The 13,339-nt window shown below is 56.3% G+C and overlaps 1 protein-coding gene across 1 annotated transcript; it reads left to right on the top strand.

The window, feature by feature from the left end:
* Nucleotides 1-8,277: 8,277 nt before the first annotated feature.
* On the top strand, nucleotides 8,278-9,777 carry TMEM121B (transmembrane protein 121B). The gene has a single exon (XM_068971536.1). It carries the CDS (start codon nucleotides 8,278-8,280, stop codon nucleotides 9,775-9,777), a length of 1,500 nt encoding a protein of 499 aa, XP_068827637.1.
* The last annotated feature ends 3,562 nt before the right edge of the window (nucleotides 9,778-13,339 follow it).

The following is a 13,339-nucleotide window of genomic DNA, read 5'->3' as shown; positions in this document are numbered from 1 at the left end:
CGTGGACCCCAGCCCACTGCAATCTGGGCCTCGAGCCTGGTCTGTGCAGGATTGAATCTGACCCAGGCCTCACCACGGACTTAACCACTTCCCTGATGTGGAAAGAAAGAGGGGCCTTTCCTACGGTGACTCTAGAAACTGTCTCATGTTCCTGGCTGCTCTCCCAGTCATCCCAGTCGTCCCACGCATCTCTTCCAGGACTGTGGCCCCCACTCGCCATGTGCCCGCCCCCAGCCAGCCCCAGTCCCCATCCTACTGCAGCTGACATAGCCCTCTGCTCCTTCCCTCCTTCAGACTCTTCCCTGGGCTGCTCCTGGGAGGGGCGAGGGGGAGGGTGAATGACTTGTGCCCCGTTCCTGTGCAAGACCTTGCCCACAGGCCCTGCAGGAGAGCCCCTCACCTTCAAGCAGCAGCAGCTCCTCACATGCAGCCCACCCTCGCCTGTAGAACCCCTCCAGCCCTGACGCCCCTCACAGGCCCAGTCAAAGCAGAGCTTTGACCAGCTCTCTTATCAGGTCCCTGCAGTCAGGCCCTCCTGCCTCAGGGCCTCTGCACTCACCATTCCCTTACTTTCCACATCCACAAAGCTCCATCCCTTTTTCAGAATCTGGGGATGTGACTGCTCAGAAGGAGTCCCTCAAATTCCTGTAAAAACAAGGTCTTCCTCGCTGGTCCAATGGGTAGGACTCTGGCTTCCATCCCAGGGTGGGAAACTCAGATTCCTGGTACAGCAAACAAAAACAGAAAACAAAACAAAATCGCTCTCTCCACTGTCCTGCATTATCTTCCCTGAGGTCCCCATCACCCCGTGACCTAAGTTCACTCCTTACTCTACATCTTCTAAAAGATGCGCTCTGCACTGTCCACGCTGGTGCCTTCTTGGGTCCCCTCACCCACATGCTGGGTGTGTGGCAGGACTGCAGACCCACAGGCAGGCGTGGCTTCTCTCCCTCCTGTTCCTTGGGGGAGGGCAGGGGCCTCACCCGCAGTGATCCCCACTCTTCTCCAGCTCCCTCCCGTCTGTAGATGGTGGACGTCACGAAGGAGCTGTTGTAGGTACCACACTGTGCTGTTTAGGATTTTCTTCAGCTGCCTGTCTCAGAAGCCTGACCAGTGTCTCCAACGCTGTCTAAGCATCATGGCATTCGGGGCAGGCATCTCAAGGACTCTGCTGCCCACCCTGCTGGCATGCAGGCCTGCCTACCTGCTGCCTCAGCATCTCAGCCACGTTCCACGGAGAGAAGAGGGCGAAGATGGAGCTGGTGGTGCTGGAGTCCCTTTAAAGAACTTTCCTGCAATGCATCTTACCTGGTGGTCCAGTGGCTAAGAGTCCACGCTCCTAATGCCAGGGGGCCAGGTTCGATCCCGGGTCAGGGAATCCACTACTAGGAGTTCCTGTCACTAAAAGATCCTACAAGCCACAACTAAGACCTGCGAGCTCTCCCTGGGCCCAGGAGGCCCCCAAGAGTGAAAGGAGAGTGCAGCAGGAATAGGGAGCCACGCTGGGTGTGGCCGCGTGCAGGGTCTTGCCGGAGCCCCAGGCTGAAGGGATGGGGTGACAGTGTGTGTGTCTGCCCCCAGCTCTGCCCTGTGACTGGCAGCTGCTCTCCCTGTGGCCCTTTCTCTCCCTTTCTAACCCTTGGTTTTTCCTGAAGGTGGTAGGGGCCCTTCCAGGCGGGGTGCAGGAAGGAAAGGTGACCGCAGGTCACTCACGCAGGTCAAGGACAGGGCTGGCCGCTAGGCTGCAGACCGGTCTCATTCCTCTGGGGCTTTGTCCAGACCTTGGAACCAAATCCACAACCAGCTGCTTCACTGCTCAGCCTGACTGAGTGAAAAAGTTACCTTTTTGTGTTTCGGCAAGACTCCATGAGTCAATCTGCACAGGAAGTAAGCACATGTTCAGAATAAAGCGATCAGCCCAGAGCAGAAGTGGACCATGCGGTGCCCACGAGGGTCTCCAGCCCTGACCTTGGTGCTGGAACCCCACGCTTCCTCCGTGTCCCCGTGGTGCTGGCAGCTTCAGGCCTCCCGAGGACACCCCTGGGCTGAGGCAGGGGGAGAGCCAGTGGGTGGTCAGGCCTCCCCAGGAGCTAGGGTTGCTGTAGCAACCGGATGCTGCCTTGAGGGCGGATTTTTAAAATATCTCGGCTAGAATAGCTTTGTTCCCCCAGCCTCTCTTGTCACTTCCCCCGTACCGCGTGGTGCAGGAGAGCTGGGTCGTGCAGGGATGCCTGCCTGCTCTCTGCCGGGGACTCCTGGCAGCTTCTGCCAGGGGCTGGAGGTGCGAGGATTGTCTCCTGCTATGAAGGGCTGCGAGGCTGTCAGGGCTTCAGCTTTTGCTTCCAGCCTTCTCCAGCTCTTGGTTCCAAAAAACCTCATTTTCTCTTTTTTCAGGAGACAGAGAAGAGGGGTCTGGTTTGAAAGCCTTCTCCCTTCTCCCACTATGGATCTCACTCCTACCAGAACAGCTGCAGCATCCGGGACCTCCCTTTGGAGCCCCAAGGGGTGTCTCATCTTGTCTGCTCTTTCCTTTGTGTCTCTAACTTCCTCTTTATTTATTCACTCAACAAATGCCTGCGGAGCACTTACTGAGCCCCTGAAAGAAATGAAGAACTGCCTTGTTGTGGAGAAGATCCTGGATTTGGTCCTATCGGATTTCAAACATTTTTTAAAAGTTACAGTAAATTAAGACAGTGTTCTCTTGGCAGAGGGTGGGATACAAACAAATGGGACAAAACAGCTCTCAGAAACATGTACATTGAAAATATGGCTTAACGCACTCAAGGTATTTCTCGCTCGTTTCATAGACTGATGTGGGCCGGGTGCTGCTCTTGGTCTTCCCCTCCAGGTGGTGACTCAGACATCCAGGTGCCTTCCATCTCTCATAACAACTCTATGAAGTAGGTGCTATTAATTACTGTCCCCATTTTACAGGTGAGAAAATTGAAGACAGAGAGATCAAGTAACTTGACCAAGGTCACCTAGCTTCTGAGTGGTGGAGTCAGGATTTGAACCTCGGTAGTCGAGGTCTAGTGTGTATACCCTAACTACTATGCCAGCTCCTTTATCACTATATGATGAAATTCTTTATTTCATAAAAATTTTCTTTAGTATAAAGTTTATTTTTTTTCTAATGCGAATATGGTCACGCTAGCTTTTTAAAGGCATTTTCTTTTTATCATTTTTGAACGTGAACGTGAAGTCGCTGTCGTGTCCGACTCTTCACGACCCCATGGACTGTAGCCTACCAGGCTCCTCTGTCCATGGGATTTTCCAGGCAAGAGTACTGGAGTGGATTGCCATTTCCTTCTCCAAGGGATCTTCCCAATCCAGGGATCGACCCCAGGTCTCCCACATCGTAGACAGACGCTTTACCGTCTGAGCCATCATTTTTACTTCTTTCGTTTTTTCGGCTGTGCTGGGATTTCGTTGCTGTGTAGGCTTTTATCTAGTTGCGGCGAGCAGGGCCTTGCCGCTAGTTGCTTCTCGTTGCGGCGGCTTCTCCTGTTGCAGAGCATGGGCTCTAGGCGTGCCGGTTTCAGCAGCTGTAGCCTGTGGGCTCGGTAACTGTGGTTCCTGGGCTCTAGAGGACGGATGCAATAGTTGTGGCGCATAGGTTTAGTTGCTTCGCAGTGTGTGGGATCCTCTGGGATCAGGGATCAAACCCGTGTCTCCTGCATTGGCAGGAGGATTCTTCACCACTGAGCCACCAGGAAGCCCAAGTCATGCTAGCTGTTTTGAGTTAATATTTGCTTGGTTTATTTATATAAATGCATTAAAATACTTATGTCTACATTTTCTCTTCAACCTTCAATCTTTCTTTGTCTTTATGTTTTAGAGAGATTTCTTTTATTTATTATTTTCGGTTGGGTGGCTCGTCGTTGCTGTTTGAGTGCTTTCTCTAGTTGCGGCAAGCTGGCTCTTCTCTTGCTGTGGAGCACAGGCCCTAGGCCTGCGGCCTTTAGTAGTTGCAGCTCACAGGCTTAGTTGCCCCATGGCATGTGGAATACTCCCCGGTCAGCGATCCAATCAGTGTCCCCTGCATTGGCAGGCGATTCTTACCCACTGTACCACCAGGGAAGTCCCTAGAAATATTTCTTATAAAAGCATATAGCTGGGAATTAAAAAAAAAATTGAGCCCAATCATCTGTCTCATTTAATAGGACATTTAGTGTGATTGCGGATATATTTAACTTTATTTTTTTAACCATCCTTTGCATTCTGGCTTGTGTTATTTCTGATGAGAAGCCTGCTGTCAGTCTAACTGCTGTTCCGTGGTTCACTGTCACGGCTTCTCTGAAGGTCCTTTCCTGTAGATGCTCTCTGGTGTCACATCCGAGCATCTAGCAGCATGTTTATATTTATTCCTCCTGTTTAGGGTTCCTTGTGATTCTTAAATCTGTGGATTGAAGTTTTCACCGATTTTAGAAAATTCTCAGCTGTAATTACTTTATTATCTTTCCCTGACTCTTTCAAGTTTCTCCTCCTGGAATTTCTATTAGGCATATTTTGGATCTTCCCAATCTACTCAATTTGTCTTTGGAGTATGTTACCACTTCTAGCTCTCTCTACTGCATTCTAGAGATTTTCTTCAGATATATATTTTATTCATTTTTATTGGAGCATGGTTGCTTTGCAATGTTGTGTTTCTTCTGCACAGCAAAGTGAATCAGTTATACATATATCCCCTCTTCAGATAATATTATTTAAAGTTACTAAGTCTTTTTAGTGGAGAAGGCAATGGCACCCCACTCCAGTACTCTTGCCTGGAAAATCCCATGGACGGAGGAGCCTGGAAGGCTGCAGTCCATGGGGTCGCTGAGGGTCGGGCACGACTGAGCAACTTCACTTTCACTTTTCACTTTCATGCATTGGAGAAGGAAATGGCAACCCACTCCAGTGTTCTTGCCTGGAGAGTCCCAGGGACGGGGAAGCCTGGTGGGCTGCCATCTATGGGGTCACACAGCGTCGGACACGACTGAAGTGACTTAGCAGCAGCAGCAATGTGCTGCTTAATACATCTATTAATGTTTTTCAACGACTATATATTTGAAACCTGAAGTTCTTTTTTAAAAAATTTTTCATTTTTTGGTACTAAGAGTTTTTTTTTTCCTAGTATAACATCTAATTCCTTTAATAATTTTTAAACTGTTCTTTAAAAATATTTATTTATTTGGCTGTGCCAGGTCTTAGTTGCAGCACATGGGATCTGGTTCCCTGACCAGGGATTGAACCCTGGGCCTCCTGCATTGGGAGCATGGAGTCTTAGCCACTGGACCACCAGGGAAGTCTCTTAAATGGTTTTTTGAGTTATATTCTTAGTAGTTGCTCTAAAGCTAATAATATGCATCATATCTTATGATTTATACCAATGTAATTTCAGTGAGAAATAGAAAACATGCTTCTATGTATTCTGTATTTTATTTCTGTTCCCCTCTTAGTTCTATTGTTGTACATGGTAGATGTATATATGTTACAAACCAAACAATAACAGTCTCATAATTGTTACTTGTATCTAATTTTATGTCTTAAAGAAGCTGAGATCTAGTCTTCCTCTACAGGAAAGAATCTATATATTTATAAATTTGTGGTATTAAACCTTGGTGCTGGGGGTGGGGACGATCCTGCTCACTGAGTTTCCTGGGCTGCTGAGCTGACTGGGCGTGTCTTCTCTCTCTCTCAACCCATCCTGGTCTCCCTGCTCCAGGTGGACGGATGAGGTATCAGGTCTCCAAACAAGCTTTACCTGGTGTCCCCCCCCCCCCCCCGGCATTTAACAGGTGCTCAGCGAAATGGGTTTTGGATAGAAACCTGCTTAGTTTGTTCCCCACTCCCAGGCTGCCGTCCTAGGCTTATGAGAAGGAGTGTGGTGGGCAGGTGAGGACACCGGGCTGGGAGTCGGAGGTCTGGAAGCAAAGTGCCATCCCTCTGTCTCTGTCCCTGGGTATCGTGTGTGAGACATAAGCACAGATGCTGGGAGCCTGGGAGCTGCTTGGCGAGTGTGTCTTCCCTTTCCCAGGTCCTTGTGGGATGTTTGCACTCAATTTATATATGAGAAAGTCTTAACTTCCCTCTTTTCATCCCAGCCACATCTTTGTCAAGCTTCTCCCAGGCTGAAGCGAAGGCGCTGTGTGTGCATGTGTGCGTTCGAGTGTGTACACAGATTAGACATAACCCACTGCAACACCGAGGACCCTCTGGGACTCAGACCATCGGTATACTCCATTGTGTGCCCTGACTTCTCATCCTTCTTTTCTGTGCCCTTTTCATTCAGGGCCTCAGACCTGAAAGAAATGGGGCTAAAGAATCTCATTCAGAAGTTACTCTGAGCGACTGGAGTCCATTCCCTAGAAATGCAAGGATAACTTCAAAGATCTGGTACAACCTAAGTTCCCAGGGAGGAGACCTATCCTTGGCGGGGTGGGGGGGGGGGTCTGGACGAGGGCTGGCATGATGGGCGAGGGCAGGAGGGAGCAGAGTGGGTGGCTAGAGTAGCAGGCCTAGGCTGGGGTGAGGACAGAGCCATCAGTGTTTGCTCAGGGGCCCGGTTCTTTGCCTTCATCAGCGTCTCTGCTTCTTCTGCTCGGTTGACTTGAGCAGGAATTATAGGCTAGTTTTCAGGTTAGCTGCTGGCTGGTGTTCTCCCTGAGGGGAGGCTGGGAGCCCGGCTGTAATCACTCCCATTAGCAGTTGGCAGGTCCCCAGTTCACTTTTTCACCTGGACCTGCTGTGACACTCACGAGTGCCCCCTCCCCCCCCACTGCCCCGGGTGGGTGGCCTTGGTGCCAGCTGGCAGGGCTAAATCTCTCATGCCCTGAAGCCTGTGCCCAGCTCCAAGGACCGCTGTTCCTAACAAGAACTGCTCGGCTCCCTGGCGCTTGGCGAAGCCCAGAGCTGTCGGGCAGCAGAGCTCCCAGTGTGGTCTTGGGAAGGGATCCAGCTCAGAAAACAATCAAGAGTGGTCTGAGCTGGTACGTGTCCCCAAGGGTGGAGAAATGAGCAGTTGTAATGATGACACCACTTACCTTTCACACATTCTGCACCAGGAACTGTGCCAAACCCTCCCAGCTCATGACCTCCTAATACAACAGCCTGGGAAGGCAAATGGTGGTCCCCTTTTGCAACTGGATAATCCGAGGGTCAGAGAGATGAAATAAGACCACACAGGCCCAGTGGGTGAGCTGAGACCATCAACTCAGGGCTCAGCTCCCCCGCCACACCTGTTGGGCCCACATGAGGACTAGACACAGAATGTGTGCATGCTGGGGGTGTGCTGTGAAACCCCACGTCCACCTGCAGACTGGCGGGACAGAGCTCTGTCCACCACGACACCTGCTGGGCCCGCATGAGGACTGGACACAGAACACGTGAGCGCCGGGCGCATGCTGTGTGAAACCCCACGTCCACCTGCAGGCTGGCAGGACAGAGCTCTCTCCACTGCCTGGCTACAGCATTCAGCATCACTGCTGTGGTCCTTTGTGTCTGTCGACGCACCTGCACCTCTAGGTGTTTCTTTATTTTTCCTCTGCAGCTGCCTCTTCCAGTTGATTCCCATTCCTGCCTTAAGAACCTCAGAGAATACCGGGCGCCAGCTTGGCTGGGGCCGTCCTCTTTCTGTTCCTTTCTTCCCAGCGTTTGTATTCAGAGAGCTGCTCCGGCCACTGTAGATTGGTACCTCCCCCAGGGTGCCCACTGAACCAAGCAGGCAAGGGGCATAAATATGTAGAAATATATGTCTGTTTATGGTCCTTGTAATCAGTATGGCCTGACTCTTCCAGTGGCTTTTAAGGGCCTTAGGGAGAGGCAGAGTGGCCCAGTGGGGAGTGGAGACGGCACTGGAGGAAGCAGAGGGGAAATCTGCCCTGGTGCCTGCAGAGGTCAGAGCCTGCTTGCTCGCGGGCACGGTCTACACTGAGACCAAGGCCACCCGGTCCCTAAAGCCCAGGGGTTCAGCGGGTAGGACCTCGCGATCACCTCCCATCTCACCCCCGCGTTCCCACGGGGCGCCTCCGAGTCCCCACGGGTTCCGAGGCAGCGTCCTCCCTGCTCCTCCCCAACCTGCGTGCCCAGCAGCCTCTCCCCCTCTTCCCGCCGACCCCGCGGCCCGGATCTCCCCCTCCCAGCCCCGAATCCAATCCCGGTGTCCCTGCCCCGCCCCCAGCTCTTGGCTGGGCCGCCCCGCGCGCCGTCACCGCCGCCGTCACCGCGCGCGCCCGGCCGCGGGGCTCGGCTCCGGCGCGCGGCTCCGGCCGGGGAGGCGGGAGGGAGCCGAGGACAATGCGCCCCGCGCCCGGCGCCCCCCGCGCGGCCCCGCCCCCAGCCCGGCGGCAGCCCCGGTTCCTGCGCGGCCGGAGCGGCTCGGGCAGCAGCGGCGGCAGCGCGGGCGCCGAGCGGGAGGACGACGACGAGAGCGCCAGCATCAGCAGGCCGCTGGTGTCCGCCGAGCCCCCGGGGACCCCCGCCGCCTCTCGCGCCTCCACGCCCACCTCCGCGCGCAGCATGACCGCCGCTGACCTGGGCGCGGGCGCCGTGGCCGGGGCCGTCGGGAGTGCGGGCGGCCCCGGCCCCGGCCCCGGCCCCTCCTGCCGTTCGTGCTGCGGTTGCTGCGGGCGCCGGGCCCGGTCGGGCCGCGGAGGTGGGCGCCGCGGCTGCTCCTCTGGCTCGGGCTGCCGCTGGGGCTACCAGGCGCTGTCCGTGGCGCTGCTGCTGGCGCAAGGCGGCCTGCTGGACGTGTACCTCATTGCCGTCACGGACCTGTATTGGTGCTCCTGGGTGGCCACCGACCTGGTGGTGGCGGCGGGCTGGGCCATCTTCTTCGCCAAGAACAGCCGGGGCCGTCGGGGCGGTGCACACGCCCACCACCCGCATCACCCGCACGCCGCGCCCCTGCACCTGCCGGCCGCCCCCGCCGGGGCTGCGGGCGCCAAGGCGCGCGGCGCGCGCGGGGGCGCGGGTGGCCCAGGGCCAGCGGGGCCGGTCGGGGCGGCCGGCGAGTTCGCCTTCGCCTACCTGGCCTGGCTCATCTACTCCATCGCCTTCACGCCCAAGGTGGTGCTTATCCTGGGCACGTCCATCCTGGACCTCATCGAACTGCGCGCGCCCTTCGGCACCACGGGCTTCCGCCTCACCATGGCGCTTTCCGCGCCGCTGCTCTACTGCCTGGTGCGGGCCATCGGCGAAGCGGGCGCCACCCCCGGCTCCGCGGGGCCCCTGCTCCTGCAGCCGCAGCGGCACCGCGCCGCCGGCTGCTTCCTGGGCACGTGCCTGGACCTGCTGGACAGCTTCGCGCTGGTGGAGCTGATGCTGGACGGCCGCGCGCCGCTGCCCGCGCACCTGCGCTATCTGCTCCTCGCGGTCTACTTCCTCGCGCTCGCCTCGCCGGTACTCTGGCTCTACGAGCTCCACGCCGCCACTTCACCCCGGGCCCGGGCCTCGCGGCCCGGTGGCTGCAGCTGTCTCCTGCGCCTCCTGGGCAGCTGCCTGGTGGACGCGCCCTTGCTGGCGCTGCGCTGCCTGCTGGCCCTGAGCTACCAGCAACCGCTCTCTGTCTTCATGCTCAAGAATCTCTTCTTCCTCGGCTGCCGCGGCCTGGAGGCCCTGGAGGGCTGCTGGGACCAGGGGCTGCCGGCGTCCCCTAGTCGGGCCAGGTCGGGCTACGGTGCTTCACCCTCCGCCCCACCGGCGCCCGGAGCCCCCCAGCTGGGCCACTGCGTCTCCGAGGATGAGGGGTGCGCCCATGGCTATGTTAACACTCTGGCTGTGGCCTCCCAGAATTGAGGGGTCTGGGTCTTGCTTTGGGGTTGGGAAACCCAGCTCCCTGTCCTCGGACCTTTCCTCACCTAGTCTAGATCATCTGTTAATGGGGCTGAGGGCCAACACGCCACTCTGAGCACTTTGGGTCAAGACTGCTTGGAGTGAGCCAGCTACTGAAAGAAGGAGGAAAGTCGCCAGGCTCTGTTCTCCACACCCATTCTGAGTTCCAGCCTCCAGGGGCATGGTGCCTCTGCTTCCTGCTTCTCCCGTCTCACCCTGATTCCTCTCCCTTGTGGGGGAGAGTGGAGGAGGGGGACCCAGGCAGGAGGCTGGATGGGACAGCTGCTTTTAGGCTGTGGCTAGTGGCCTGTGTCCCACACCTGGAAATTGACCTGGAGTCCCCTGTTCCCGGACTGTGTCTGTTATGTTTCATCCAGATGATAGATGCAGTCTGTGTGTGTGTGTGTGTGTGTGCGTGCACGCACACACATGTGTGTGCATGTTGTTTCCTTGTGTCCACCCTGTGCCACTTGAGATCAGCAGGAGATCTGGGGAGGCTCTGTTCTCCCCACCCACACTCCTCATTCCTACCTGAATCTGTGGCCATGAATTAGTTCCCAGACAGAGCTGGGCACTTGGGGACTGCCCAGGGGCCCTCCTCTGAGGGAGGAGCTCACCCAGGGTCTTCCTCAGTCCCACCCCACTCCTCTCAGCTGCGGGGTGGGGTCCATACTCTAAGGACCAAACTACACCCTTTCTTGGGTGAGTGAGCGTGTCTACCTCCGTGCTTTCCACTTCTGTTGCATCACACACTGATGCTGCTTGCAAAAAATAAGGACAAAGACTCAGACGTCGCATTTACCATGGCCACTGGACCCGCTGGGGTTCGGTGCCAGTGTTATTACAGGGTCTATGGAGGATCAGCTGGCTGCCCTCCGTCTCTCCCTCTCTCTGCACCCATAGCTCCCATCCTTCCTGAGGCTGGTTGTGGGCTGGGTCAGGTTTTGTCTCAGAACAGCTTTGGTGGGGGTCCCTGGATTGATATCAGTTGGGCCACCCATGGGCCCATGGGAGTAGGGAACCCGTCTCCCACCCCCTGCCCTTCTTCTGGGAAGCCTGGTGTGGATCAGAAAGGGTGGCGGTGACCTTTGTGCTCTGCTCTGGTCAAGGGAGTCCCTAGGGAAAAGGTAGACTGGAGGGGGTGGGCAAGCCCCACGCCACCCAGCCTCCCTCCCTAGTGACAGCTGATATCCAGGGGTTGCCCACATACAGTCTTGAGGGCGGGGTAACAGGGTAACAGGATGGGGAGGGAGCAGTTTGTAAGGATCTCCCTCCTCCGTGTGCTTGGGCAGCTTTGTGTGGTGTAATAAACCCCGGACAAAGTGCCCCAAGTCATGGGCGTTGGCTTGACTCTCACAGGCTGGCTTCAGTGACATGTCACTTTTGCTTCCTGGGCCTCTGTTCTGTGCTGGGGGCCAGAGAATGTTTTGAGGCCCTTCATTGTTTTGGAGGGTTGTTGACAGAAGACAGAGACACAGGAGGGGCTGATGTCCTGAGCCTCCCTGCTCTAGGGGCGGGGGCAGGGAGGAAAATGTTTGCACTCAGTGTTGGGGCTCCCAGCCCCTCGCCCACCAGGTCCAGGGTCAACTGGTTGGGTTTTGCAACAAATTGTTCCTTTTTTTGCCTTTTCTCCTCTCCCAGGACCCCTCTTCTTGCCCTTTGAACTCCATGTGGTCAAAGTTCTGGGGCCCAGACCCTGGGGGGAACCCCTCTGCTCCCATACCCTCTCTCCAGCTTTGCTGTTGCTCTGCCACCTACCCTCCGCGTCTGAGCCATGGGGGGCCCAGGCTGGCCCCTGCCCCACCCCCTTCTCCCTGCTGAGTGACACTGCGACACGTGGGGGGCCCCCACTCGGGTGTGGGGTGGGGGTCTGCGGAGGGTTCCGACGAGCTGCACCTCCCCGTCCATCGAGAGACTGCGGGTGCGGCTGGTCCCGGCTGCTGGCCCTTGTTCACCGGGGGACAGACGTCCTCTTCCTGACACTTGGTGCCATCACTTGTGCTCAGGGGGCCAACCCCTTCCTTCTGCCACGTTTCTCTGGATTCCTTTTACTTACTTCCTTTGCCCTACTCACAACAAGAGATGCCCCGGAAATTTCGTTTTTCTTGTTTGCTAGGGGCATCTGTGGTGCGGGGGCGCCAGCTGGAGATGCTGTGGTGGGCCCAGCAGGCGGGATTTCCTGTCCCTGGGCCCGCGCCCTCCGTGCAGGTCATGGAGAAGCTGGAGTGGGACCCGCACTGCCGCCTCTAATGCTGGGTGGGTCGGGCCTCTGACTCCTTCCCTGTTTGGAAAGGGCTTGGCCCAGACCCTCTGTCCGGACAGCTGCAGAGTCCACGGTTCTTCTGGAAGAGCAGAGAGCTGGCAGTCGGAGCCTGGAGGACGGAAGTGGCACCTCGCTGGCATTTATCACGTTTTTTTTTCTCCTTCTCTTTTTAAAAATAAAACCAGCTTCTGTTCTGAAAATAAAAAAAAAAAACCAACTTGAGACTTGTGACAAGCTTCCTGTGCGGTTTAAGATCATGCCTGTCCTGGTTTCCCTGCTAAACTCTTGAATGTCACTGTGACATCTGTCATCACTTTGCGGGTCTCTGCTCGCATTCTGGGCCCTCCTTGGCTGCTTCCTTCCAGGTGGCTGGCAGGCTCTTGAGGAAGTGGCCTTGGGCTTCACGCCCCGGCTCCCGTCCTCGGCTCCTTCTTTCTGAGAAGAACTTGCCAGTGGGGGAAAAGGCTGAGAAGCCAACTTCTTAAGTCCTCTGCCCTCCTCGCACAGGCCAGAAGCAGAAGTCGTTTTCGGGACGAGCAGGGGCCGTGCTAGTCTTTTTTTAGCACAGAGAGCCGGGCGGCCTGAGGGAACACCAGGTCTCTGCAGAAATAAGACCACGGTTGTAGTTCTTCTGCACAGAGAGGGCCGGTGCTGTCTAAGCCGCGAAGACCAGGCAGCTCCACCCGTGCCCGCTCAGGCCCACCTGGCCTGCAAGATCTTCCCCACTTGCAGGACAGGAGCACCTATATGCTTATAGGTGGGAATGGGGTGACGTGTGCCGAGACAGTCCTTCCCTCAAGACATGGACGATCGTAACAAGTACAATAGTCACAGAGCAGCAAAGACCATGTGTTCACGTCTCCCTAAATGCAGGTGGACACTAAGATGACCAATCTGATTACGTTTCTCGTGGCTGAGCTGCTCAAGAGGGGAGGTTGTGTCGGGGGGCTCTAGTCCTACAGCCAGAGGCCTGGGGTCGGTAAGCTCAGGGCCTGGGCCCTCCGGCCCTCATGGCCCCTCCAGGGAGCTTCCCCTCTGCTCCTGAGCCTAGAAGGATGGAGCTGCCTGCAGGAGGTCGCACTGCAGTCACCAAGGGAATCAGGTCTGAACCACATCCAGTGGCCCTGGGCAGCCTTCAGACTTGGATTCTCCTTTGTCGTCTGGGTCCGGCTAAAAAGCAGGGGCGGGAGCCGCATCCCGGGAGTCCCGCAGGCCCTCAGTCAGGCCCAGGCAGACTCTCCTCTCAGGCTGCGGAGAGGAAGG

This window comes from Capricornis sumatraensis, chromosome 4, assembly GCF_032405125.1.
Source record: "Capricornis sumatraensis isolate serow.1 chromosome 4, serow.2, whole genome shotgun sequence".
NCBI lineage: Eukaryota > Metazoa > Chordata > Mammalia > Artiodactyla > Bovidae > Capricornis > Capricornis sumatraensis.
This window is presented reverse-complemented; position numbering and strand designations above follow the sequence as displayed.